Here is a 27394-nt window from a genome sequence, read left to right as displayed (position 1 = left end):
CAAAACGTATTCTCTTTTAATCATTCCGATATACAGGATGTTTCAAAAAGATGGACCCGATTTGAAATCGCTATATCTCTGCAACCACGAACCGCCCATGAATGAAACTCTTACCACTTGAAAGGGCGGGGCATAGAGTTTCAAATAATTACCGCTAGAATTTCTCTCCCAGCGCATAATCAGCCCCGAGCCTCAGTCATTCGCAAGCTGCAGTTCAGCAGGACTGAATCCGTAATTGCGGTGCAGCGTGCGTTTAAACGGCGTTTTGACATTGATCCGCCAATGTCAGAGCATTCTTCGTTGGTACCGACAATTTGAGGAAACAGACTGTTTATGGAAGGGGAAGAGCACAGGGCGACCACGAACCTCAGAGTAAAATGTGTGAAGAAAGGTGTTTGGGACGAATTCAACAATCGTCTCGATGTTGTCCGTACATCAGGTGTAGGGCACATAAGAGCATTTATAAAATGGTTAGTAAAACTGGATAACTCATTAAACTGTTTGTAACTTTGTGTAATTGTAACATGCTGCAATCGTGAAATACACTGCTTTGAAATTGGGTCCATCTTTTTGAAACACCCTGTAGTCGCGAATGGTGTGACATCAATTTGGAAGGATATACTACATATTCCTGTCATGTGCGTATTGGAGTACTTTCTTAAGGGCACTTTTGTCAAGGAGACTACAATTCTTGAAAGTGTGTGCCACTTTGGGAACGCGCCGCAGATACTAGCAATAACCTTGACGAAGATTTTATTTTTGTAATACATCAACCCGCATGTTCTTTGGAAATGGTCATCCGTGCGTCCGTCCCTCTCCCTCCAGTCAGAAAAACTTATTTTAAAAAATAGCATGAGTTATTATTTTATTAACAATTGATCACACCGTCGATACGTACATTACAAGGAGGCACGGCGCTTCAGCGTACACTTACGTTATTGATGCATAGAATGCTAAAAATCCCTGGCAAGAAATCCTAGTGCAGAGAAAAAAGGCGCGCGATTTTAACACTGATTTCAAAAGATAAAAATGAAAAATGACTCCACAGGTGTTATCACGGCACGGGAAGCCAGCTTGAAATGATCAGACCACTCAGGTAAGGCGGTGGTGTTGGTCTCAGTTTTCAACATCACCCTCTGGGCAAAGTTTGGCAGGCATGCCCACCATACATTTAGTATTTACATTTTTATTTATGCAGGAACACAGGATTGTTTTCATCATAAAGTGAATTTCATTCACATGCGTACATATTTGGATGGGATCCCAATTTAGTTTTGGATTTGTTTACATATCTAATTTGAAAAAGACGTGAAACGTGTTTCCATTTAACAATATATCTGTATATTGACTGCTTATTTTGCTCAACGATTTCTGATTTGTATCAGGAAATTATGCTGCTTTTTGGAGATCTGATTCATTCGAGGAAGAATGAGCCTCATGGTAAAGAATACAGCCGAGTTAAAGTAAAGAAAACGATGCCATGAATAGCGTCTGTTCAAGGGCAGTGACTCTTAGCACAATGCTAAATACATCACAGATGCAAACACAGCCTTCACCAAGCCCAGCTGGGTAGATCCATTGGTTCAACTCCTCTACGAAGTTAAATCGTTACTGTCACCCGTGTGTGCTCGCAAACACAACAAACTTCGTCTGAAAAACTTGACAATGCTTTGGGACTCCACAGGGGTGAATAATGCACGGATAAATATTACAAATAAAATAAATGTCTTACACAGTAATTTTGGTGTTATGCCTAAACTCATAAGCACAAGTAACATGACCGTAGCGCAATGCTTCTGCAGACTATAGCACTTATGAGCCTTCTTCAAGGTAGTGAACAACAAAAAATACTGTAATGAAAATAACTTTCTTCATTGAACCTGGCTAATACTACTACTCCTGCATTTCCCTAAACACATGGCAATGATTATCATCCATAACCGATATGTTAAGACATTTGTCAATTAAATGTTAGATGCGTGTGATTATTGGTAAATACATTCAATATAAATGTACGCATCAGAATTGGCAGCAACTAGATACAAAATAAAACTTCACGAATGTCAAGTGTCAAAATAACGCGAACATTTGTGCATATTGCAATCTAGCCAGCGAGTTAAGGGGTCTGAGCAACAGATGGGGGAAAGGGGGGGGGGGGGGTAAATTTGCAGTGACAAAGTGCCAAGCCACCTTTGCATATAGTGTTCTAAAAAAGCAACATGTGGCTTTGAATGATAAAAAAAAACCATGGCACCTCCACGTGGTAGTAATGCGAGCGATCAGAGCAAGTTGATAAATCATGACCGAGCAGCTTGAAAAACAATATTTCCATCCGAATGGTAAAAGGCGGGCAATGGTGTTGGTGTGCAACTACACGAGGTTTAAAATATGTTCTGGAAGAATCAATTTCAGGACTTTCCAAAAATGATATGCACAACACATTTGGCCCGTACATAATTGTGTCAATTACAGAGAGAAGGTGATGTTGTTCAGTACTTTGTACCGGTTGATACGAAGCAACAATGTGAATAAACGTCATTCGTTTCACTTTAAAAGTGGCGTTGCTTCCGGCACATGCCCAAGCAGCTGAGTGATTAATCCCCCACCATCCATTTGTCAGCCTCCGACTGTGAATCACACTCGCCGCTATACATCAAAGGTCTCTTTGCAGTTCAACTTTTTCCGAGCGAAAAGCGGCAAGCAGGCTATGTAATACAGACACCACTCTACACTGTCAACACAATTATTTGACCTCTCTTAGAAGCACTTGGAGCAAAGGCGTTGTTCTTCTTGTTGAGGCAGGATTTACACTGTGGTTGTATTCGTTTCATTTATCTACGTTTGCTCAAAGGCTTTAAAGATAGGCATTTTAATCATAATTGCAATCCGAAACGTGCAATTATGTAGAGATTGTATAAATGCTAAAATAATATAGAAAACAAATTCATTTGGCTTGCATCGGTTATAAAAATGCACTTGAAATTATACTAACATGGCAAAATGCATACTAAACTTCATATTTTTAATTGCATCGAAGGTAAATGGTAATACCCTGATGTAAAATACTTATAAAAATATTTTCAAACTTGTAAATTATAAAATGATCAAGCTCTTTATACAATTATGATGCAAAATGGTGCTTCCCTGGTTCATAATTAGGGTCCACTCGGTCAAGATGCCTCTTCCCAACACTTGGGTGTGGGGGTAAAAAAAAAAACCCTGAAAATTAACATTTCTTATTTTGGAACGTAAACTAAATTATTGCCGCATAAGTAGATTTTGTTCTCGTGTTCATGTTGACACGTAATTTCACGGTTCTTATAAACCGAATAAAATCCCATGTGGTTGTAACATCGGCAGATTTCCCTTGTCCGCGCCGATGTCATCCGTGCAGTTGATCCCAGTCGATGGAGGCGAAAAAGTGGTGCAATCGGATTTCGTCGGCTCCGCTGGGTCCCGCACCCAGTCGCTCAGCGGGGCTGAACTGCAGCAGCTGCAAAAATACAAAAGAATAAACAAAGTTATCTAAAATATAAATAACCCAGCCAGAACATTCATTCATATGTTCTTGTTCCAGACTCTGCAGGAGGTGGGTCAGGCTTGCTTGACTTCGGTGCGTGACCGCAGAACTCTGGTGCCAGTTTAACGACGGATTCTCATGGTCGCATCATCTCAAACTCAAGACTTTACGTTGCATTATGTTGTATGTTGAACTTCTTTCGCACCGTACGTATCCAAGCGTGCCAATCGGAGTGGACTGGGAAGGACAACAAACTAACACAAAAATCAGTTCTAAAGAAATTAGTTTGAAATTTAGATTCAAAAGTGCATAACTCCAGTGGCTTCCTAATATCGGAAGGAAGAGCGTTCCAGATGCCTGCAGAAGCGCATCCAAAGGCGCGCGATGCAGTGACCGTCTTTGTTCGATGGGGAGTCAAAAGTCGCTACGAAGATGACCGGAGTTTGTGTGAAAACCGGAGTTTAAGCAGGTAAGGCCCATTAAGCTAAACAGCTCTTTTACAAAGATGACCACAGCCCAAGACCGTGGTCAGCGGTGGTGGTGGCGGTTTCAGGACATTGCAGGGTGATCTACATTGTTGTCAGCATCACACATCTTTGGTGTGGACCATGTTGGCCTCAACGTTGAACAAAAAAAATACATTCTTTGGTTCTTTCTGTTAAGTCACGTCTAAAGATAAAATACTAAATTAAATAATAGCATATTACGACGTTTCGATTGCAACACAAGCAATCATCATCAGGCATAAAAGAAATAGCAACAAAAAACTAACTAGAAAACTATAGACAGACATACAAGCAGACAAACATCACAAGGACACACAGAGAGAGGACACATATCAGCACAAAGAGAGAGGTCGTTTCTGTGATGGTGCCTTAAATATAGACGCGGGGGCGGAGAGAGGGAGGGGGCAGAGAAAAAAATTGCATATCAATGAGTGGACGGCAACGTGATGCTGCTGCAAGTAAGATGACGACGCGGCACGGCACGCAAGCTTGAAAATCAGGAGAAAGACACGCTAAAATTAGATAATCTAGCAAAATATCGAAATGTAATGTAATGCAACACAGAGAGTCAGTCGTGACTTAACCGAAAGAACCTAAGAATAATTCCTGCAGTCACGAAAGCTCCAAAATTAAGATTGAAAAAAAATACAACCAGCAGACCAGGATGGCTGTTATTGGAATAGAACCTAGTAGGGCAGGTGGAAAAATGCCAGCTGTGGCAATGGTTAAACAACCAGCTGGCCTAATGAGAGCAATTAAGCAGTTTGGAGGCAAGGGCTCGTAGGTGGTCAGGCGACAGGACAGCAAATTATTCATTTGGGAATCTTCAGCGTTATCCCCTGATAAGCGGCACACATCTTACTCCGGGCACATTGATTTTCAACCACAAAAAAAATACTTATTTAGATGCAATTGTTCAATGCAGGAACATGCTGAAAGAGAGTCTGTTGACTTTTTTGGATAAATAAATGTCATTATTATATTTTTATCACGACGACATGAAAAGCTGGCCTTGCTGTGCACAATTGTGCACAGCGAGGCCAGCTGACGCAATCATTTACCTGCCGGAGAAGAGACTGTGCCTCATCGGACAAGTGAGTGGGCAGGCTTAGCTTGGTGTGGGCAGTGATGCCAGTTGGATGGCAGTGACATAGGGCCTGCAGAACAGAAGACAAAACACTTGTTATTATCCAAAGCCACTCCAATGAATTCCCTTTTGGAAAGCAAGAGACCTCCTCATATGCGGCATTTGTTTGAGTCGACATGTAATTCTGGATTATCTGCGGGCGGATTATCCGGGTTGTGAAAACAAGAACCATGTTGGAAATAAAATAATCATCACAAGCACCGGTTCTCGAATGAAGTGTTTCTTGCTGGTTAAGAGTCAGCGACTCATTGCCCAGGAGACCGCACTCACGTCGGAATGTAAACTGAGTAAGGAGCAATGCAAGCAGACGACACATTCTATAAGTCTGTACCTCCACGGTGAAAGTCAAAGCGTTTCCCTGCTCTGATGAGCAAGGAGGGTGGCGGTACTCATCTCCTGTTTGAATCACTGAGCCAGTGGCAGAAATTACACGTTGCTATCCACAGGACAACCACTGTTGACTTCCCCAAGTGGTACTTATTTTCTCGACCCCAGAGGCATTGATGGGCTGAGTTATCACCATAGCTAAGCAATACATTCTATATTCTATTTTAAATAAGCTTGGAATTTTTTCGATTTAAAGCTTTCGTGACTGCAGACAGCGTCTCCCCGACAGACCTGGTCTTCACCTGAGGAAGGCTGCTTGCGTTGTGGCCGAAATGTCGTGAGAATTATTTTATTATGTTTTATTTTTTATTATTTTATTATTTCCCTTCTACGTGACTTTACCGAAAGAACCAAGAAGAAGCTTGGAATTATCCATGTTTTTGTTTTATCCAGACCACCAATTCTCCCCCCCAACCATATCACTGGATAATCAACAACTGACTTTATGTAAAAGCTGAAAATGTGCTTCACAAGCCGGGACCATCAATTGGTTGTCTTTACTTTACCAGAGCTCACTTATTAATTGTCTTCTTTGCAAGTTAGTGATACATTGGAAAACAAATTGCAATTCATCGAATCACCGGGGGGGGGGGGGGGATAAATCCTTACTCGCCCGGTACTTCCCCATGGTTTCAGCTGCATCCCATTTCCAAAACTGTCCTGCAAAAAACACTACAAATCTAAGAGGGATAAGATGAATGAGGCCGTTGTCTTTTTACTCTCAAACCAACGTACAAGTGTGGATGATTAAATGAGGAATCCGGCATGCGCCTTAGTCGACAAGAACGCAAAACCACACACACACACAGAGGAGTGTATTCTGGCAAAGCTGTGTGGGCAAATTGTTGCCACTTTACCTCTCCAGTCAGGAGTTCATAGAGAAGAACACCAAAGCTCCACCAATCAGAGACCTTTGTTTCCTGGTATGCAGCAACGATTTCTGAATGGGGGGGGGGGGGGGGAGGAAAAAAACACTTGTGTTAAGTCAGCTTGGCGTGAGTATAGAAGCTGCAATTTACTTTAATGGCGTTGTTTTTCATAATGTGGTCATCTGAAGCCATCTAAGGACACACACGCACTGACGCAATTTCATCCCATAGAAAACAGACAAAAGTGCATATGTGTGCAAGCGGAGTGTGGCACGGGAATACTCAATTGTGACCAAAAGAAGTGATGCAAGATGGGGAGAAGCGAGGTCAAGTTGGGGCACCACGGTGCCGAGATGTTAACTACCTCGCCTGGTATACATCATGGGTTCGATCCCAACTCTGACACGAGTATATTTGGAGTTTGCATGTCTCTCTCCCCGTGGTCGTGTGGATTTTCTCCGGGTCATCCGGTTTTTCTCTCCACGTTTAGAAACGTGCATTTAAGAGTATTTGGCTGCTTAAAATTTCCACGTGATAAGTCATTTCAATGAGCTATCATTTGTGGCCAGGTCGCTTCTGAAAAAAAGGTATTTCGCTCAGTTGGCCTTACATGATAAAATAAAAAAATAGTTTAGTTTAATTTTAGTAAGTTTAGTTTACCTGGTGCACAGTACATGTCCTGCACGGCTGTCTGGGAGAATGCCTTCTCCACCTCGCTCCACTGGCTGAAGTACGTCACTCGGATGTGGCCTTGAGTCGTAGTCACACGGCATAGTGATAAAGTAAAAGGACAAAACGAAAACAGAAAAGGCAGGGTTAAAAGTAACAAAAAACACACCATGATGGTCAAACAAACTTTAAGAGCATCACTTTAACCATAATTCATGTACAATCATGAAGTGGAAAGATAAAGGCATCAACAAGTATTAAGTGAATCCATAAATCAAACGCGCCTCCATAATTACATCATTAATCTTGCAATTTTGTTTAATAGCGTCTCTTAAACCACGTGTAATTTTTGTACATTAATGTTTAAAGCAGCAAGTGTAAATTAAAATGTGTATCTGTCTACAATAACACATGAACGCTTACTTGGAATTAGATGCATGATTGGAATGATACTGATAGAATGAGGAACACACAGATGAGAGAACGTATGCATGTTAGAAGAGTGGGCTTGAGGGGGAGAGGTCGGCTAAGGTGATGAAATCAGCATCCGTGTCGGAGCTAAATGACCTTATATCATCGCGACGACTATAAAATGATGGCAATGGTACGGGGAGGCATTCATCCAGCAGTTTATAAATCCAGGGGAAAAATAAACATAATTACTATATCACTTTACTGATAAAGTACCCATGCCTGTGGTCAGAAATATATTAATCTTGGCCAGCAAGAATATACATAACAAAAATGTAAGAAATCAAACAATATTGCGAGATTCACACATACATTTACCAATACGACGAGACTGCACGTGGTTTCTTGAACCCAACAGTGCAGACCTTCAAAATGTATTTGCGAAAACATCGCAATACAGGATCCTCCTGAAAATTACTTTCAACTCACTAAGAGAGGTTATATTTCTGGAAGTACAATAACAACCTACTTCTTATATTTTTATGATTATAGAAAAGTACATTTTCTTTTTTTTCTGTTTAAGATGGCATTAAGGGCCCATTATTAAGGTCCAATAAATGATCTTCAGCTTCAGAGCTGAAAACATGGTATAGAAAAGTGGTTTAGAAGAACAGAAGACAGCAGTAACTTCAGAATGATGGCTGTGTTTGAAGTGTACCTGCTTTAAAACAGGGTCTACAAACAAATACATGAAGACAGAGTTGGAGAATATTTTCTAATTTAAACTGGCCCAGTAGCAACAATGGTTAGGGCGGACAGATGTTAGCGAGTCTGTCCCGAATGCATTGCTATGCATAGTCGGTCATGGGGCCTCGTCAAACATGCATCACCACGCGGGTGAGTGTGGGTCGGTAAAGGTTGTAAACCTATAATCAATTTGTTTATCTGACGATTGCCTTCCCTCCCGTCATTGTCATCCGTAAAGTGTTGTCCACGCAAATGGATTCATTAATCGGCCAAAGTGGTGGTTAGTCGCAGGATGTAATATCTGGGCTAATAATACTAAATTAACAATGCTAGTAGGTAGCGTTGGAAATGTGTTTACACGTCTCTTATCGTTTGTGTAATGTTTTGTTGTTATAAAGCTGCTTTTTTAATCGTTGCCATGTTCTATTGTGGTTGTCCTTTACCCCTAATTCTCCCAGGGTCCTCCCACCCTTAAGATCAGCTTTGCTAGCGCAATGGGCTGTCCCGCGGGGATACCAAAAATAAAATACAACAAAAATATCGGGTAGGCCCACACCTGTTGATTCAAGCAGAATGTTGCGAGGGTTGAGGTCTCCGCACACCAGGCCCTGCTTGTGAAGCCCGTCGAGCGCCTGCACCAGCTGTGCCGCCCACACCCTCACCGGCTGCTCGGGCACGGCCAGTGGCTGGCGCACTGGGCAGCCCCCCCGGCTAGACGGGGGAGCCGCCGCCGCCACAAAGAGGCGATCGCGGCGATGGAGGCCGCCTCCGATGCTGCTGCCCCCACCGGCGTCAGGTGTGTCGCTGGCGGTGGAACTCTTCTCCCGCCGTCGATAGGAGAGTTTGGCAGCCTCGGGTTCGAGTCCTGGCTCATCCTGCGACCGTTCATTTCCAATCCCTTTCGTCAAATCCATTTTCTGTGGAATCGCGGGAAGCTCCGGGGTCGGTTCGACTGTCGGTCACGAGGTGCAAGTGTTCGTTTCCGGCCGAAATTGCAATTTGTTCAAAAGCATCGCTCGAGGAATCCTGCGAGGATGCGCAAAAGTGCTTTCCGTTTCCATTTGGTATGTGGTACGTCGCCCCGAAGGACAACTGTACGGACTCTGGGTTCAGTTCAACACTGTGTACGTCCCCAATTATATTGCAGCCGCATTTCTCATCGCCAGCTTCATCTAGTCCCAGCCGGTCCACGGCAAGGATATCGACCACCTCTAGGGGGATATTGACCAAGCCAGGTGCGCTTGATAATGGGTCTGCCAGAGAGTGGCTGCTTTCACCAGCCCTGTTTGAGTCATCGCTTTCAAACGCCACCCCATTACAGAGGTGCTCCTTCTTTTCAGCAGCAATGAAAGGCAAATCATTGGATAGGGCACTCGAATAACTGGCAAAGGCATCCCGCAATTCAGAACTGTCTTTTTGAGTTAAGGCCAGGTAAGACCCGTCGCGATCGTAATTGCAAGCAAAGCCACTGAAATTGCCTGTGGAATTACAGTGGGCATCGTCGGCAAACTCCTGTCTGCCAATCACCTCGAAGGGGTTGACGGTGATGGTGTAAGGCACGTGGTCACACCGGTCCCTCACCGGGCTGGGCTTCAGCTTCAGCTTCAAGTCCGCCGCTCGAACAGGACTCCTCGCACCGTTCTGCTTCTCGGCGCAATCTTCACGAGTGAGTCGGCTGCACGCTCTGGGCCCCGGCGTGCAGCGACGACCCGTCGCTTTGCTCGGCGACCTGGAGGCCGATCGGCACGGCGAGTCGCTGCAGTCCGACGCAGCCCTGGCACCGCACGCGGCGGGCGTCGGCAGCGGCACAGTTGCGCCGTCGGAGGTAGGTATGCGGTCATTGGGGGCGCGTGTGACGCTGAACGCGTTGGTTCCGCCAATGGGCGCCTGGCACGGCGGGAATCGATCAGTCATCCCTTCTTGGCCACTTAAGCAGGCGTCCCCTGCCGCAATGCTATTGTGTGAGAGGCATTCCTTTACGCTGTGGCTCAGCAGGCCACACACATGCCCGCTTCCTTGAGAATCCGGCGTGCCAGCGGACGGAACGTCTGGGCGTGCCTCCCCGCCAGCGTCGGGGAGACACGCCTGAGGCGCATCCGGGTGTGTGTACCCCCTACGACGTGTCAGGTCGCAGCCAACACCTTCGCCTTTGTCATCATTATCGTCGCTATCGCAAGGGTCAGCGACGCCTGTCGACTTGCTCAAATGCCCGGGTGTTGTGCCGGCGTACTGTTTGAGGTTGGGGCTCGTCACGCTGCCCCTCATGCCGCAAGTTACCCTACAGGTGAGTGGACGCTGCCCCACGAACCCCTCAAAGGGCACTTCAGAAGAGAACTGCTTCTTGACATGCGACCACAGGCGCCCGCCTGTGAGAATGAGAAAAGGGTGTGAAATAAAGAGAGACATTAACGCGAGATGGATAATGATGTCTACCTGTCAATGTTTGTAATATTAAGATATTAAAAACTACGCAAATATAAATTTGAATGAATCTGTAAATTCTTAAGTAACTTCTGCATGAAAACAATAACTGGCAATCAATTTCACTTGGGCTCACATCATCATACCCTTTGAACGCTAACCATGAGAGCAGCCATGAGCGATACAATACGATACAAGTGTCCAAAAGCGACCGGATTTCGATGTTTTTTGTCGCCCCCCAGCTCTGGATCGTCGTTGCGTGCCTTGTACGTGCTGCAGCAGCAAGAATATGGAGTCGTCGGTGATGTAGTAGCGAAGCAGTGGCACCATGAAGGGGACGCCCTGTGGCAGCACCGTCCGCCGACCAGGCGAGTCGCCGCTCGTCTTGCGCACGCTCTGCACAGAGAGCACGGCCGGTTGATTATCGTAAGATGTTAAGAACCACATTTGCACAACGAAAACCATCATATTCAATTTGGTTCTGCTATGAGCATTTTAAATACCGGTTTGGCTGCAATTTACTCTTTTGTGGCAGGGCTAGTGGGAAAATGCTGCCCGCTACTGCGTGGGTTAAAGGGATTTTGAAGGTGAGCTCGGTAGTAGTTCTTCGATATCCACACTTCTCTGCGAGACTTCAGAATGGATTCTTTGTCTTGTGATGTGCAACCAAAAGCAAAATCCGTATACAATGAGGAAAAAAGACAATCTTAAAAAAAATTATATACAGTATCTTGAGGTGGCTCAGCTTAGAACCCTAGTATGAACCTGGGTTTCAGCCGTGCACGATTAAACTGGGTTCTCTAAAATAGTGAATATATGGACTCAACCCATTCACGAATGACTGCACACACACAAAAACAAGCACATACGTAGTTTTTACTTAAGTCAACTGTCTCTCTAGCAGGGCAAGTTATCAAGTGCAGAATATCCAAATATACTCTCGGTAAGAGGTAACTCGAAGGTTGTCAAAAGTAGTTTTGTGATATAATCTTCCAGAGAACACCCTGAAGATGTATTTATTTCTGCTAGAGACCCAAATGGAAATGCTTTATTTCTGTGATATGGCAATTATGAGCAAAGATTGAATATAAATGTCCAAATGGAAAAAAGAAAACATGTAAAAACAACGATCATACCACACAAGTGGGTCACAGCAAGCCCTCGCACCACGGGAAATAGAAAGAAAATAAATGACATTTATGTTAACATTTTTCTTTTCTGAAATGTGAAGAGGTTTGCTTATAAGACGTGTTAAGATGTATTGCGCGGCGCTTATTACAGAATGCAAATTTTGATTTGAGTCAAAACACAGTCGACCATATCAACAGCGCAAACACATTTTCAAATAGACGCCCGCACCTAGGTCATCCGCACACGTTGACATTTTAGAAAATTATATCGGAAATCGAGAAGAGGGAGTGTGGTTATTGTTTTATTTTACAGATGCCCAACTGCAAGTTTTCATTTTGGATTGCATGTTTCCACAGCCTCAATTATGAATGGATTATATATATATATATTTTTTTTATTTGGTTCTGAATTAAAAAAGATCTGCCAAGGTAGGATAACTCACCTTTAGGATGTATTTCTCTCCGGTATTTTGGTCTTTAACAAGTAAAACCTAAACAGAACACAACACACATTTTCAAAACAATAAACATATGCACAGGAATACCTTCCACTTTCGTCTTGTTAGGGACCAGAGCATGAACGAATGTCAAAAATGGACGAATGTCAAAGCAGGGCCTTTATTTAGCTTGCGAATTTATTTTGGCCGGCGAAAAACGTACATGCAAATAACTGCAGTAAATATAAAAACGTACGTGCAAATAACTATAGTAACTACATAACACACGCGTGTGAAACCTAAATAAACAGAAATAAAATAAAAATAAACGTAAGAATAAATAAACAAAACTAAATAAACAAAATGATACCTTGAAATAGTTGCATTCTTGTGTAAGTAAACACTGTAGTATTATACTGTTATCACAAAATAACTATGAATTGTTTACAGTATAATCACAGAAATAAGTACAGTATTAATAATATATGAATAAACACAAATATAAGAGATGCTCACTGAACGACTTCTATTCAAAGACTGAACGAAAAAGATGGCGCATGGCACGAACGTCATGGAAGGTTTTGGGATGAAATTGGACGAAAGATGAAAGGCACGTGGATGAAATTTGAAATGTGGTTATAATTGAAAACGGCCGAAAGAGCGAAGTGACGAAAATCAAGTGGATGAAAGTCAAGGTGTCGCTGTATGTTGAACTTCTTTCACACCGTACACAGCCAACCTTGCTAATCGGTACCAAGGACCATCTGTCACAGCCACATAATCAGCGGGGCTGCTGTGTAGACACGGACTCACTCACGCTTGCAACAACTTTTGGTTCTTGATTTAAAAGTGGAATGACAACAGCTATTTCAACATCTCAAGATGGACATCTTTTCATATATCAATAGTATGTAAGATGGATGTTTGAAAAACTCTAATTCAGACATCCCATCGATAGGTCTCTGGCAAATATAACAAAATATAATTACTCCACTTAATGATTTTTTCCAGCTCTTCAGGTCAAGTCATGTCTTCTCAAAACATATTATTGCAATTTGGAAAAGGGAATGTATTCTGCCTATTTCTTGTGCATTACTCATCCTCATAACGCTCTTCATTCTTGAGTTACAATAAACCTTACGCATTTGATTACTATAAATTACACCAATCAATAAAAGTTAAAGAGTCCACCCCCACCTTGTCAAAAATGCTGAGAACTTTGTAGTACTTGAGTTCCTCGGGTGGGCCACTCAAACTCCGCATGTGCCTGAGCCCGAGGCTGCTGAATCCCTGCGTGAAGACGCACACGCCACACACACACACACACGTGGGTTACAGAACGTACAAAGTTGCCACCGAGACAAAGGCAGACAGATCTGTATATTTGCGGCTCATACTGCGGAGTGTGATGGCCCGTTCCCCAGGTGCTGCGTGAAGATACGCTCCGCTCGCATCAGGTATTGCTGCGTCTTCCTCCTCACAGCCTCGCGTCTCACCGGATCCGGGTCCGCTGCAAGTAGTTGATGGAAGAGACATTCCCAGACGTTATCAGCCCGTTGAGCATCCCCACTTAGAGCTGCTACTGCATTGAAAGTTACGCAGCTACGTACATGTATTCTATGTATGTATGCTGATCTAGTCATCTCGGAGGTGCTCTTTAACTACTTTTGTGTGTTCCTTGGTTCTTTCGGTGAAGTCACGTAGATAGAAAATAAAAATGATAAATAGAAAACAAAAAACCTACGACGTTTTGATTGCAACACAAGCGGTTGTCATCAGGAAAAAGGGGGGGGGGGGGTTAGCTCCAAAGGCAAACTGTTTATTAGAGGTTTAGAGATGGGCGTAGTTCAAGTGTGTCAGCAGCATGGGCGGAGCAGGCTAATGTTAATGTAGGAGAAGACAACGGGGGAGAGAGAGGGGGTAGAGATAGGGGGAGATCTTTCTTTCAACATTCAACTCCAGGTTCAGACCTTTCCTCTTCTCCACTACTGTCTTTATTTACAATATAAATATGCACACTATTCCTGTACACCATATACTCTATATAAATCCAAACTGCACTGTATTATATAATTTGGGTCATTTGAAGTCCTGCCCTGATTGAGGAGGTTTTGTTCCCGCAAACTTAGAAAATGAAAGAATAAAATAGTTGAATGCATAGTTTTAAACTTACATTGGATTTAACCTATTCCGATGACGTATGTATACATCTTCAGTTTGTCTTTCGATTCAGTTCCAATGACGTACGTGCACGGAACCGGAAGAAAAACTAAAATAAAAAAAACTTTATCAGTACCAAAGCTCCCACAAGGCCATGCGGAAGGGCACGTGGCATAGATTGGCGCCAGCTATCATGGTGTGCAGTCGTTGCGCGAGAGGTCTCTGCAGTGAGTACAATATCTACATATGTAAATATGTGCATAATGCTTTGACAAATTTCTAAATAACTTAAGAGATATGAGGGTTACTGTGACCCTGTGCTGCTCTTAATTCCCATACACTGCGAATTTAACTCATTGAATATTTGCCACAAAACGGTCATATCAATTATAAATAAATGTTTACTTCTTGCCATTAAGGGAGCTTGTATGCTGATGTACATTTTGTTATGCCCCATCTATGTATCTGAACTGCAATTTGATTTTCATTAAGCCAGTTTGTTTGATATAAACTATTAAAAATAAAAACAAGTTATGTATCAGGTAAGGCCCACATAGCTACATAGCTCTTTTGCAGAAGTGACCGGGCCAAAAATGATAGCTCACCGAAGTTGCTAATGTGGAAATTTATAGCAGTGAAAAACCGGAGGATCCGAATAAAAATCCACGCAATCACAGGGAGAACATGCAAAATCAAATATGAAGGCGACAGGGTCGGGAATGAACCCAATACCTACTTTATACTTCCTCACCACCATGGCGCCCCTAACAAGATGGTAACAAGAGAGTATTTCAAGAGCTGCAATTAGCCAAATAAATGTGACAGATATTTTGAGCAGCCATTGGTAATTAAAGGCAGCTGCCTGGATTGACACCCAGGTCTCAGCGGTGCCAGCTGCCCTCAGAATTGAGTCATCTGGCCGCTTGGCTATTTTAATCTTAATTGTATATCGTTTTCCCTTTTCCAAGCTTCCAGATGGCAGCTGCCTGGATGGTACAAAACAAAGGGCACATGCATCGGTGTGTACGGCAAGCGGCGATTGTCGCCAGCCCATACCTTGCACGCCGCGCAGCAGCAGTCCCACGCTGCTCTGGTAGTGGTTGAAGGCCCCCTCGTAGCGCTCAGCTGCCTCCGCCTCCAGCGCCAGCCGGATCTGTGCGGCCGCCTGCAGCAGGTAGGCGCCCTTTCCGCTGGCGGTGTCGAAGCCGGCTCTGCGCGACGGTGAGCCGCGCACGCGGTCCAGGTATGACGCCGCCTTGGACAGTGGCCCCGTACCGCTGCTGACGCCACTACCACCGCCAGGGGGTGAGCTTTCTGGGAAGGCCATGGCGCCTGTAGGAGGGCTGCGTGACCCACGGTCGAGGCACGCAGGAGCTCCCGGCTTGCTCAATTCTGACAACACAATTTCAGACAATTGGTTGTAATTTACCATGAAAATTGCGCATCGCTAAAACGACCGATTTTTTGATGCCTGAAATCAAAATTAAATGGTGCGTTTTATTGTTTCCATGTAGGATGGCATAAATTACTTGTTTTCATCAAACAAAATAAATTGTATTTTATACATATATATTGCTCCACAGGCATTGAAGCAGTGCCAAGCAGTTTGTTTATTGCAGTAATAATTTTATTTGCAAGAGATATAATGGTAGATGGAATACAGAATGAACTCTCAGGAAAAGCATTCTGCCAAATTCCAAGGAAAACTCACGTTTCAATTAATCTGTGTTCACGTACCAGTTAACATTGGACATCATTTCTAGCTGAATGGAGGCAGAAATCGAGTATCTTGTTTTCTCGTGAGTGCAATCACATTTGAGATAAAACGCAATTACCTGAAGCAAGCTCTTGCCTTCAAAATACAACTAGCTGTACTACCCGGCTTCGCCCGGGACTTGTATCCACCACGGCCGGCCGCCTTTGTCTCCCCAGTGGCGATGTTAATACGCCACACCAGCTACTCGTTTTGCGGCTGAGTCCCTCCCTCACCACTCTCCCTCCCTCACCACTCTCCCTCCCTCACCACTGTCCCTCCCTCACCACTCACGCACGGCCGCCTTTGTCTCCCCAGTGGCGATGTTAATACGCCACACCAGTTACTCGTTTGAGGCTGAGTCGACCTAGGGGAGGTTCAAATAATCGTCACCGGTGGTGGCCGTGAGCGGGAATGGAACTCGGTTCGCCGGGTTTGTAGCGCAGCGTAGCGTTAACCACTAAACCCACGGCTCCTCACACACCACACACGCACAGACACACACACAGACACACACACACAGACACAGACAGCACGCTAAGCACTACACTACCGTTCCCCCTACACAACACACGCGCGCGCGTCCATAGGTACACATACACGCGCTTGCTGCAGACACACACGACTTTCAGGGTGCGTACGGCAGTAAACGACTGAAAAAAGAAAGCGGCAATGCTGCGCGAGGAACGCCTTAGACCTGCAAACACATTTGTGTAATGCGAGCGTAAACACACAAACACATACAAACACATACATACACATACATACACACACATACACACAAACACATACACACACATACATACACACAGACATACACATACACACAAACACACATACATACACACAAAAACATAGACAATACACACACACATACATGCAGACACACAGACAGACACATAACACACATACATACACGCAGATACATACACAGAAACACATACACACAATACATAGACACACACATACATACACACAAACACATCCACAGACGTACATACACACATACATACAGACACGCAGACATACACATAAACACATACAAAAAAACGCACGTACATACACACACACATACATACACACAAACACATACACACACATACATACACACATGCATACAGACACGCAGACATACACATAAACACATACACACATACACATGACCCGGCCTCGCCCGGGACTTGGATCCACCACGCTCGGCCGCCTTTGTCTCCCCAGTGCCGATGTTAATACGCCACACCAGTTACTCGTTTGAGGCTGAGTCGACCTAGGGGAGGTTCAAATAATCTTGACCGGGGGTGGCCATGAGCGGGAATCGAACTCGGTTCGCCGGGTTGGTAGCGCAGCGTAGCGTTAACCACTACACCCACCGCTCCTCACACACGACACACGCACAGATACACACACAGACACACACACATAGACACACGCAGACACACACAGACAGACACACGCAGACACACACAGACAGACACAGACAGACACACACACACAGACACACAGACAGCACGCTAAGCACTACACTACCGCTCCCCACACACCACACACGCACACACACAGACACACACACAGACACAGATAGCACGCTAAGCACTACACTACCGTTCCCCCTACACAACACACGCGCGCGCGTCCATAGCTACACATACACGCGCTTGCTGCAGACACACACGACTGTCAGGGTGCGTACGGCAGTAAAAACTGAAAAAAGAAAGCGGCAATGCTGCGCGAGGAACGCCTTAGACCTGCAACACATTTGTGTAATGCGAGCATAAACACAGAAACACATACAAAGACATACACACACATCTATACACACACATACACACAAACACACACATACATACACACAAAAACATAGACAATGCACACACACATACATGCAGACACACAGACACATAACACACATACATACACACAGATACATACACAGAAACACATACACACAATACATAGACACACACATACATACACACAAACACATCCACAGACGTACATACACACATACATACAGACACGCAGACATACACATAAACACATACAAAAAAACCCACATCCATACACACACACATACAAACACACAAACACATACACACACATACACACGCATACATACACACAGACATACACACAAACACACACATACATACACAGAAACACATACACACACGTACATAGACACATACATTCAGACACACAGACATACACATAAACACGTACAAAAAAACCCACATACATACACACACATACATACACACAAACACATACACACACATACATACACACATACATACAGACGCACAGACATACACATAAACACATACACACATAGACATGACCCGGCTTTGCCCGGGACTTGGATCCAGCACGGCCGGCCGCCTTTGTCTCCCCAGTGGCGATGTTAATACGCCACACCAGTTACTCGTTTTGAGGCTGAGTTCCTCCCTCGCCACTCTGCCTCCCTCACCACTCTGTAGAGGACGTGAAATTTGTATGAATTTACCTCAGAGTGGCGTGGTGGGTGTCGAGGCCTAGCACCGTGCAGAGCCTCCCGCCTCGCCTGATTTTCCCACCCGGCGAACGCTGGGTACGGGTGGCGTTCTTTCCCCCCGCCCCTAGCGCTCGAACAATACTGTGAAATGGCTATTATTTAATTATTTACGAAGCCTATGAAAGTGGCGAAGGCGTGGCTAGCCGTTGGCAGGGGCAACCGCCGTCCAATGAAAGTGCAGCCCTTGGCGAAGGCGTCGCTAGCCGTTGCCAGGTCCAATGAAAGCGGCGAAGGCGTCGCTAGCTGTTGCCAGGGGCAACCGCCGTCCAATGAAAGTGCGTATGGTCCGAAATCCACACACACACAGACAGACAGACAGACATTCACGATTTTATATATATAGATAAGCCTGACATTGATGGCTCTCTCAAATGCCAGGTGAACAAAAGAGAAAATAGCAAACGGAAGCATGCTTAACTCACCTTTTATTTATTTTACTTTTTCCAAAAAAAATATATTCCACTTGCACCCTAAGTATCTGTCATGCCAACATTTCCAATAGGAACTCTGCAGCTCGCAGTGCATGACCCTGTGTCAAAGAACGGCTCCAGAAGAGGTGATAATGCAGAATTGCTGCTGAAATAATGTCAATGGGGGTCATTTAACCATACTTCACCAAGCCCCTCTGTATGGGTGGAAGGTAGGGAGCATAGCTGTAGGAGCATTTAAAATACATTAACACGGAACCCAAAAAAACTCCTATGGCTAAAATACATTACTCGGATGGATTTTGCCACATTGCCCTCTGCTGTTCACCACATGGCCCCACAGCCAAAAACACCCTGATGCACACTGTGATTAACCAAACATCAACGATCCACGCTCAAACCGGCTTCTGTAATCTGATGAGGTCAGGTGCATTCCACATGATTTGGTCATAGATACATACATGATATGAAATGCTAAGGCATTGTGCTGTAGCCCAGAGACCATACCAGGAGTCTGAGCACCGGTTCCATCATGCGGCAGCCGAGGGCTTTCACGAGTCTCTGTGGCCGTCCTTCCCGATAATCTGGTCACTCTGGACACATGCTCCAGGCCATGGCCAGAGTACCAGCCCTGGTCAGTCCCAGGACTGGGACCCGGGCCAAGAGGTGGCACCAGGGGCAGCCACAGGCCGTTGCGAGTCGTCACCCTCTGCAATGGCGCACAAGTTTGGCCGACGCCTCCCTGGAAGGCAAGTGCGGCACACCATGCAAAGCAATGCTGCATCACAGAATATAATCATCTTCATCCTTATGTAATAAGAGAGCGCCATCTCCTGGATTATTGTGGGGGGTATATTACTTTATACAGTCTATGTGTATCTAAGGTGAGCATTACATCTAGGTGAAAGTTGATGGGGCGGATCCACCAGGGAAGCCTCTGGAACGTTCCCGAAGGTTCCAGGAGGGGCGTGGCCAGAGGCGGGGCTTAGCCTCCGGGGAGTGAATATAAGCCGGGGGCACAGCAACGTTAGGGGTCGGTGTTTGAAGATCAAGAGGAGCTACCCGTTGCCGTCTCCACCTGCCACCTGGCGGCTCGACCTCCGGCCGCACCCTTGCGCGCCGTCAGCCAGCAGCGTGTTAGAGAACGGGTGAGCGCCACGGGGCAGCGTAGCCACCCAAGCGGGTGGATGTCCGCAGAGAGAGAGCGAGAACAAGTCTGTACCGAAGATTTATTCATAAAAAACTTCAAGTTTTTACCGTGTCGGAGCCACTCATTACACTTGCATAGAGATCTATAGACTTAACATACTCCTACAAGATCCATAGGCTTATATGTTTTTCTCAGCCAAAAGTCAAATTATCGCATGAGGTCAACTGCTCATATATTTTTTCTACACAAGCTTCTATTCCATGCCTCTTCTCTCATCACATCCACTGTCCTCAAATCTTGTATCAATGCATCCTTCCATCTCACCCTCAGTCTCCCTCTCCTTCTGCCCTGGCATGTACATAACCCGTCTAACCTATGAGTCTGTGTGAGCCTATCGATCTTTAGTCTCCATGGCCCTTAACATTTTATCTTCCTCCGTCTCTTCTCAACACCTGCCCAAATAATCTAGTCTTCCCTACCTTGTCTACTCGAGAATATAGAGATGTTTATAACATATTTTTTATCATCTATATTGGTGACCATCAGGCATAACAATTCACTTTGTTTATACAAGGCACTCATGCTTATTGATTTGACCTGAAGCTTCAAAAAGATTACAATGACACATGGAACATGCTCTGCTTTTCCCAAATATTTCTGGAATGCTATTCTTATCATTGGCTGTACGCAGAACACTGACAGTGTCTAGATTAAAATCATCTTGTTTTTTCAAAGATATAAAACATTTTATTTGAAAATAAAGAGCATAGGTATATCTTTGGAAATTATTGAAGGCGGACCAGTATAAAAACGATGACAAAGATATGCACAACAGTCGAGTGAAGTACCTGAGAATGAAACGCAAGATACAAAGTTACTTGAAGAGTTAGTTCAAAGCATATCATCTGTTGAAACATATGGGTCGGAAACACGGACTCTGACAAAGAACATGGAACAATAGAGCCGAACAGTACGCCAAGGAGCACGGAGAGGAGCATGCTGTAAATTACCCGAAGGTACAGAAAGAGGAACACATGGATTGGAGAACAAATGCCAATTACAAGCATAATCTTGATCTTCATGCAGCAGTGAATATAAAGTGAAGTTGATAAAGTGTAGAGATGCATTCTTGGAATTACACTGACAAAAATAACATATTGACTGTGAAGAAAAGTGAACTTTGGTATGACATCACAAGAAGGGACATAATAGCAACCAAAGGTGGGAACAGTCCCCAAAGCATTACCACTGCAGAGATGTAGTGACAAGAGCAGCTCATGTGCAACAGGGAGACATATTGCGGCGTTGCAGGGTGGCAAAGCATGGGGACGACGCGGGAAGGCCTTTGCCCAGCAGCGGAAAGAACATGGTCGATGATCATGACGATATTCAAGTTGGAATACGCAGATTAGTAACCGTGTGTGAACTCCACCTACTTGGAAAAACACACGGATCTCGTGGCTCTGGTGAAGCGCGGAGACGGTGACTGAGAACTGCAAGAGGTCCTCTGCGCGCTGGCGTCGCTCCTCAATCAGGCGTGGGTCAAACCGCCCTGCACGGCAGGATCAGCGGCGCGGGAGTGCAACGTTACACACGGCGGGCACCGCGCTTGTCTGCGCCCTGTATATCATAATGATCCATGCTCCCCCCCCATGCCCCCAGGTCCCAGAAATAAGCTGGTGGTCCATACGCAGTCTGTGCTTCTTCATAAACAGAGTGCACAGAGGGTTGATGTTACTTTAAGCAAAAGATAGGGGTTTTTTTTTACACACAATATAACTCTAAAACAGTTTGTCTATTATCACATTGTATGAACAACAGAAAACCGATGGATGACAATCTATTAATCAATACTTTTCCCAGTTGTACTATATAATTCTAGGCACAATGTCCTAAACGTCAACCATCGTGCCAGACAACACGCGATACAACTAGAAAACACAAGAGGATTTTTTGGGTTAGAGCGCGTAAATATATATTTACGCAATCGAACCCAAAAAAACCCTCTATTGTGGATATTCGTCGCGAAGGCCTATGTGTTAAACAATTACAAAACACATCGCAAAGCAAGCAATATTATCTTTCTACCACAGAAATCACTTTTTGGTCTCATTGGGCACAAGGTCCTCAAAAGGCATTCTCACAGAACCCGAAGCCATTCCAGCCCTTACCCAAAAGCCTGTTTTTGGGGAACGGGGGAAAATCGTCGGCACGCAGCTGCAAAGTGCTATAAATAGCATAAAGGGCCTTGTGTAACCTCTTGATGTCCCGGTAGCGCTTGCACACCTCTAGCTATGAGGGCGGAGGCTCGTTAAGTGGTCACACAAGGGTGAGGAGCAGGGGGGGGGGTCGCAGGGAAATGGAACAATGGGAGCAGGAAAAGCACAGGACATGGGTTGGAGGCCAAAATAAAAGGTTACGAAGAGGAAACAGAAAGTAAAGAATGCGTGTTAATTCAGTGGTTACAGATGGCAGTGACAGCACAGTCAAAATTAAGAATATATTGAATAAGAATAGTATGGACATGGTATACAACGCTAAGCAGCTTAAATACAAACAAGTGGATTACTTGCATGCATGAAAGACGTGCACTGTTTTATGAGTTACCGACGATTCAAACGTTTAATGACAAACTGCATGTTTTGTGTGTATGGCTTCAGAGAGACGAGACCAGAAAGGTAAGTATAAACCTCTTAGTTCCCATTGACGTGACACATGATATGGCTGTATGGTATGTGTTGTGCACACGTATAAAGTGAGCTTCAAGGGTGCTTCACCCAGAGAAAGACCACCATTTGAGCTGCCCAGAACGATTTTTCTGCCTGCTTGAGAACTGCAAAAATATGCCTTTATAGTTCAGCTGTCTACTTGTTGACCTAAGTGATAAATGAGCAGCAAGTCCAGTACTTTGAGCAAACTTTGAATGGAAAGTGATAAGCTGACACGTTCTCTCTCACACGTGTGCACACACACACCTTAAAGACATCTTCGGCATTTGACCTTGACACGATCTGTGGATTAAAACACATCTGTGAATTTGACCATAATACAGAGCACACCACAAGTTTATACAACAGCTGAAGGCTCAGTGTTTGCACACTGTACTTGCTGTGACAGATCAGCAGCCATGTGGAGGTTAAGCCCGCTTGCCTCCCTGTTCACAGATACCAGGCTTGACTCTGGTCGCCGGTTGCGTTAAACAACTTAATTTAAATATCTCCAACACGTTTCGGTTATAAAGACCGGAAATTGGGGGAAATTGTCAGTGTAGAAATATTATTCAATATATTTAGAAGTAGAAAAATAAACTTGGGTGGATCGATCCCTCCATCACTATCAGGGTAAGATTGCTGTAATATAAATTCTGCAATGGAATGTGGTGGATTCAAATGTGAAATCATTTGTAGATATGACAACTTTCTATTTTCAGTAGCCAAAAGTAAAAAATTAACGGTGTTGCTCCTCGTGCTGCCAATTAAGTTTACCGAAGTGATAACAACTTTCGGGGTAATTCTCTAAGGTGGCGCACTGCCCATTGCGAGAGTTTCACATGGACATTTCTTCCTTTCAAAAGGTCAGGAGCAGTGCAATAAAGACACAATTTACAATAACTGACGCATTTTTGTTTGCTCATTCCGCGAAGCTTAAAAGAGCCAGGAGCTGTTTGTATTTTTGCCTTTTCCTCTTGTAAACACAGTGGTGGTCATCTTGGTCTCCCATGGCCACTGACCACCGCGTTTTGTCACGCAAACTTTGAGGTGCCAAAACTGCAACACTGCAAGTAGGATGCAGGGTATTCCCAACTCAAGAGCTGCTAGGTTTGTCGTTTCCTTTTCACTTCTAAATTAACAAGTGGCGGCCAATTTAGTGATCTCCCCCGAGGTCACTGACCACCAAGATGGCCGCGCGTTGTCACGTGAACTTTGAGTGCCGAAACTGAAACACTGCAAGTAGGTTGTGGGGCATTCCCAACTCAAGATCTGCTTGGTTTGTGGTTTCGTTTTCACTTCCCAAATTCACACCAAGTGGCGGCCACCTTGGTGATCTACCCCTGCGGGTAACTGACCACCAAGATGGCCGCACGTGACGTCACGCGAAGGTTGCGGTGCCGAAACTGCAACACTGCAAGGAGGTTGTGGGGCATTCCCAACTCAAGAGCTGCTTGGTTTGTCGTTTATTTCCCTCCTTTTAAATTCACACCAAGTGGCGGCCACCTTGGTGATCTACCCTACGAGTAACTGACCACCAAGATGGCCACGCGTTTTGTCACATTAACTTTGAGTGCCGAAACTGCAACACTGCAAGTAGTGCAAGTAGGTTGTAGGGCATTCCCAACTCAAGATCTGCTTGCTTTGTCGTTTCTTTTTCACTTCCTAAACTAACAGCAAGTGGCGGCCACCTTAGCGATCTCCTCTAAGGTAACTGACCACCAAGATGGCCGCGCGTTTTGTCACGTGAACTTTGCGGTGCCGAAACTGCAACACTGCAAGTAGGTTGTAGGGCATTCCCAACTCAAGAGCTGCTTGCTTTGTGGTTTATTTTCCCCTTTTAAAATAAACACCAAGTGGCTGCCACCTTGGTGATCTACCCTACGAGTAACTGACCACCAAGATGGCCGCGCGTTTTGTCACATGAACTTTGAATGCCGAAACTGCAACACTGCAAGTAGTGCAAGTAGGTTGTGGGGCATTCCCAACTCAATAGCTGCTTGGTTTGTCCGTGCATCTCCCTCCTTTTAAACTAACAGCAAGTGGTGGCCACCTTGGTGATCTCCTCCAAGGGATCTGACCACCAAGATGGCCACGCGTGCGTGACGTGATACGAATCGAGCGGCGCGACGACGTCGAGGCGAATACAAAACAAAGGCGCGGGGTTTCTAGTCGACGGGCACAACAAACAACACAGCACTCAGTGTGGTAGAGAAGTAAATAACAACTCGTAATGTCTGTATTGTACACAGCGACAATAACAACAACAACAACGCGTGGTGCTACGTGGCCAAGCCGGGCCACGAGCGCACTTCAAAACAACAACAACAAAGGTCCCCCGTACAGCCTGCTTCGACTACTAGGGGCAAGTGCCGTTCGCGAGTAGCACCGGCACGGCACACGAGGGGGTGGGGGGCCAGCACCACGCCCGGCCGCCTTTGTCTCTCTATCGATATTTACACACACGCCGCACACCGCAGCAGGCAACTGATTTGAGGCCGAGCCGACCTAGGGGAGGCCCAGGACCGGTGTTGGTGGCCGTGAGCGGGAATGGAACTCGGGTGGCCGGCTTCGTGGCACCACCACCACCACCAACAACATCACAGGGGACGCGGGGATTTGTTGTTGTCGCCTGTTGTGATTACAAAACGGCGAACTAAAAACAAACCTAACCAACAATTACGTGTAAAAGATGCGCGCGGTGTAGGGAGGAGGGGTGGTGGTGGTAGTGGTGGTTAGCTGTCGTGGGTAAATACGTGAGCGGTGACGGCGAAGAGCGAGCGGCCCTTGTCGGAGACGGTGTAGAAGCGGGCGAGCTCCACGCTGCCCCAGTCGCCCGCCATCCCCATCACGCCGACGCCGCCGACAACGTGGTGGGGGTCGATGCCAGAATGTGGAGGGGAAACCTCCAAGCCCGGGGGGTGGAGGGGCGGGGTGGTGGAGGGGCGGGGGGTAAAGGGAGGGGAGTGGGGGTGGATGCCAGAATATGGAGGAGAAACCTCTAAGCCCGGGGGGGTGGGTGAGAAGGGGGGGGTAGAGGGTGGGGAGTGGGGGTCGATGCCAGAATGTGGAGGAGAAACCTCTAAGCCCGGGGGGTGGAGGGGCGGGGTGGTGGAGGGGCGGGGGGTAAAGGGAGGGGAGTGGGGGTCGATGCCAGAATGTGGAGGAGAAACCTCTAGCCTGGGTGGTGGTGAGAAGGGGGGGAGGGGCGGGGGGGAGTGGGGGGTGGGGTGGAGGGGCGGGGGGAGTGGTGGGGAGGGGCGGGGGTAGGGGGGTGGAGGGGAGGGGCGGGGGGGGTCGACGCGCTGCGCTACGAACCCGGCGATTCGAGTTCGATTCCCGCTCACGGGCCACCAACACCGGTGACGATTTATCTGAACCGGTCCTGGGCCTCCCCGAGGTCTACTCAGCCTAAACAAATTGAGTGGGGAGGGGCTGGGTGGGGGGTGGGAGGATGGGGTGGGGCTGGGTGGGAGGATGGGGTGGGGCTGGGTGGGGGGTGGGAGGATGGGGTGGGGCTGGGTGGAGGTTTGGAGGGGTGGGGCTGGGTGGGGAGGGTGGGGCTGGGTGGGGAGGGGGTGGGAGGGGGGTGGGGCTGGGTGGGGAGGGGAGGGTGGGGCTGGGTGGGGAGGGGGTGGGAGGGGGGTGGGGAGGGGCTGGGTGGGGAGAATGGGGAGGGGCTGGGTGGGGCTGGGTGGGGGTGGGAGGGTGGGGCTGGGTGGGGGGTGGGGCTGGGTGGGGAGGGGCTGGGTGGGGAGGGGCTGGATGGGGAGAATGGGGAGGGGCTGGGTGGGGAGGGGCTGGGTGGGGGGTGGGAGGGGTGGGGCTGGGTGGGGGTGGGAGGGTGGGGCTGGGTGGGTGGGGAGGGCTGGATGGGGAGAATGGGGAGGGGCTGGGTGGGGAGGGGCTAGGTGGGGAGGGTGGGGAGGGGCTGGGTGGGGGTGGGAGGGGTGGGGCTGGGTGGGGAGGGGCTGGTCACCCCGTGGTGCCCTTATAAAACTCAACGTTTAACCTACTCACGCCGGCTTGTGCCCGCCCTCACAGTCGGGCATATTTGCGGAATACACCACGCCGCCGTTGACCCTGCAGGCCATTGACCGAGCAACCCGACGTTCCTACCAGCTCCCTCCGCAGGAATGTGTTAATAAGCAATGTATAGATTTCACGTATTACAAATCTATAGTGACTTGCTTACTACCATTTTCTCTATTTTACACTCATATCGATTTGCTGTAGCAACTCGCTTAACCCGCCCAATACTGAGGGCATCTGTGGCACACACAAAAGAGCTTTACAGCTCATCGGATTTCTCCCTCCAGTCTAAATAAAAGATTCTTCCCCTCAGCATAATCATCAGTAGCGCCGCCACATTAACCGATGATAGGTTTAAAGAAAAAAAA

At 46.3% G+C, this 27394-nt stretch overlaps 1 protein-coding gene and 1 long non-coding RNA gene across 2 annotated transcripts; both read right to left on the bottom strand.

The window, feature by feature from the left end:
• Positions 1–852: 852 nt before the first annotated feature.
• On the bottom strand, positions 853–16374 carry LOC133352812 (ribosomal protein S6 kinase-like 1). Its single transcript, XM_061568730.1, is given in 11 exon segments — positions 853–3493; positions 5088–5183; positions 6418–6500; positions 7090–7179; positions 8813–9151; positions 9153–10622; positions 10941–11073; positions 12251–12298; positions 13442–13534; positions 13642–13754; positions 15461–16374. Coding segments are annotated over 11 exon segments (2847 nt in total). The 5' UTR covers positions 15732–16374; the 3' UTR covers positions 853–3382.
• Positions 16375–16462: 88 nt separating this feature from the next.
• On the bottom strand, positions 16463–25860 carry LOC133352813 (uncharacterized). Its single transcript, XR_009756303.1, has 4 exons — positions 25678–25860; positions 23262–23297; positions 21723–21838; positions 16463–19878 (listed from the first exon to the last, which is right to left on the bottom strand). It is a non-coding gene; the product is annotated as an uncharacterized LOC133352813 (long non-coding RNA).
• Positions 25861–27394: the final 1534 nt, after the last annotated feature.

The sequence above is a fragment of the Lethenteron reissneri genome, chromosome 41 (genome assembly GCF_015708825.2).
Source record: "Lethenteron reissneri isolate LAM-NWPU_2019-01 chromosome 41, ASM1570882v1, whole genome shotgun sequence".
NCBI lineage: Eukaryota > Metazoa > Chordata > Hyperoartia > Petromyzontiformes > Petromyzontidae > Lethenteron > Lethenteron reissneri.
The sequence above is the reverse complement of the archived record's forward strand: the minus strand, read 5'-3'. Positions and strand labels throughout refer to the sequence as shown.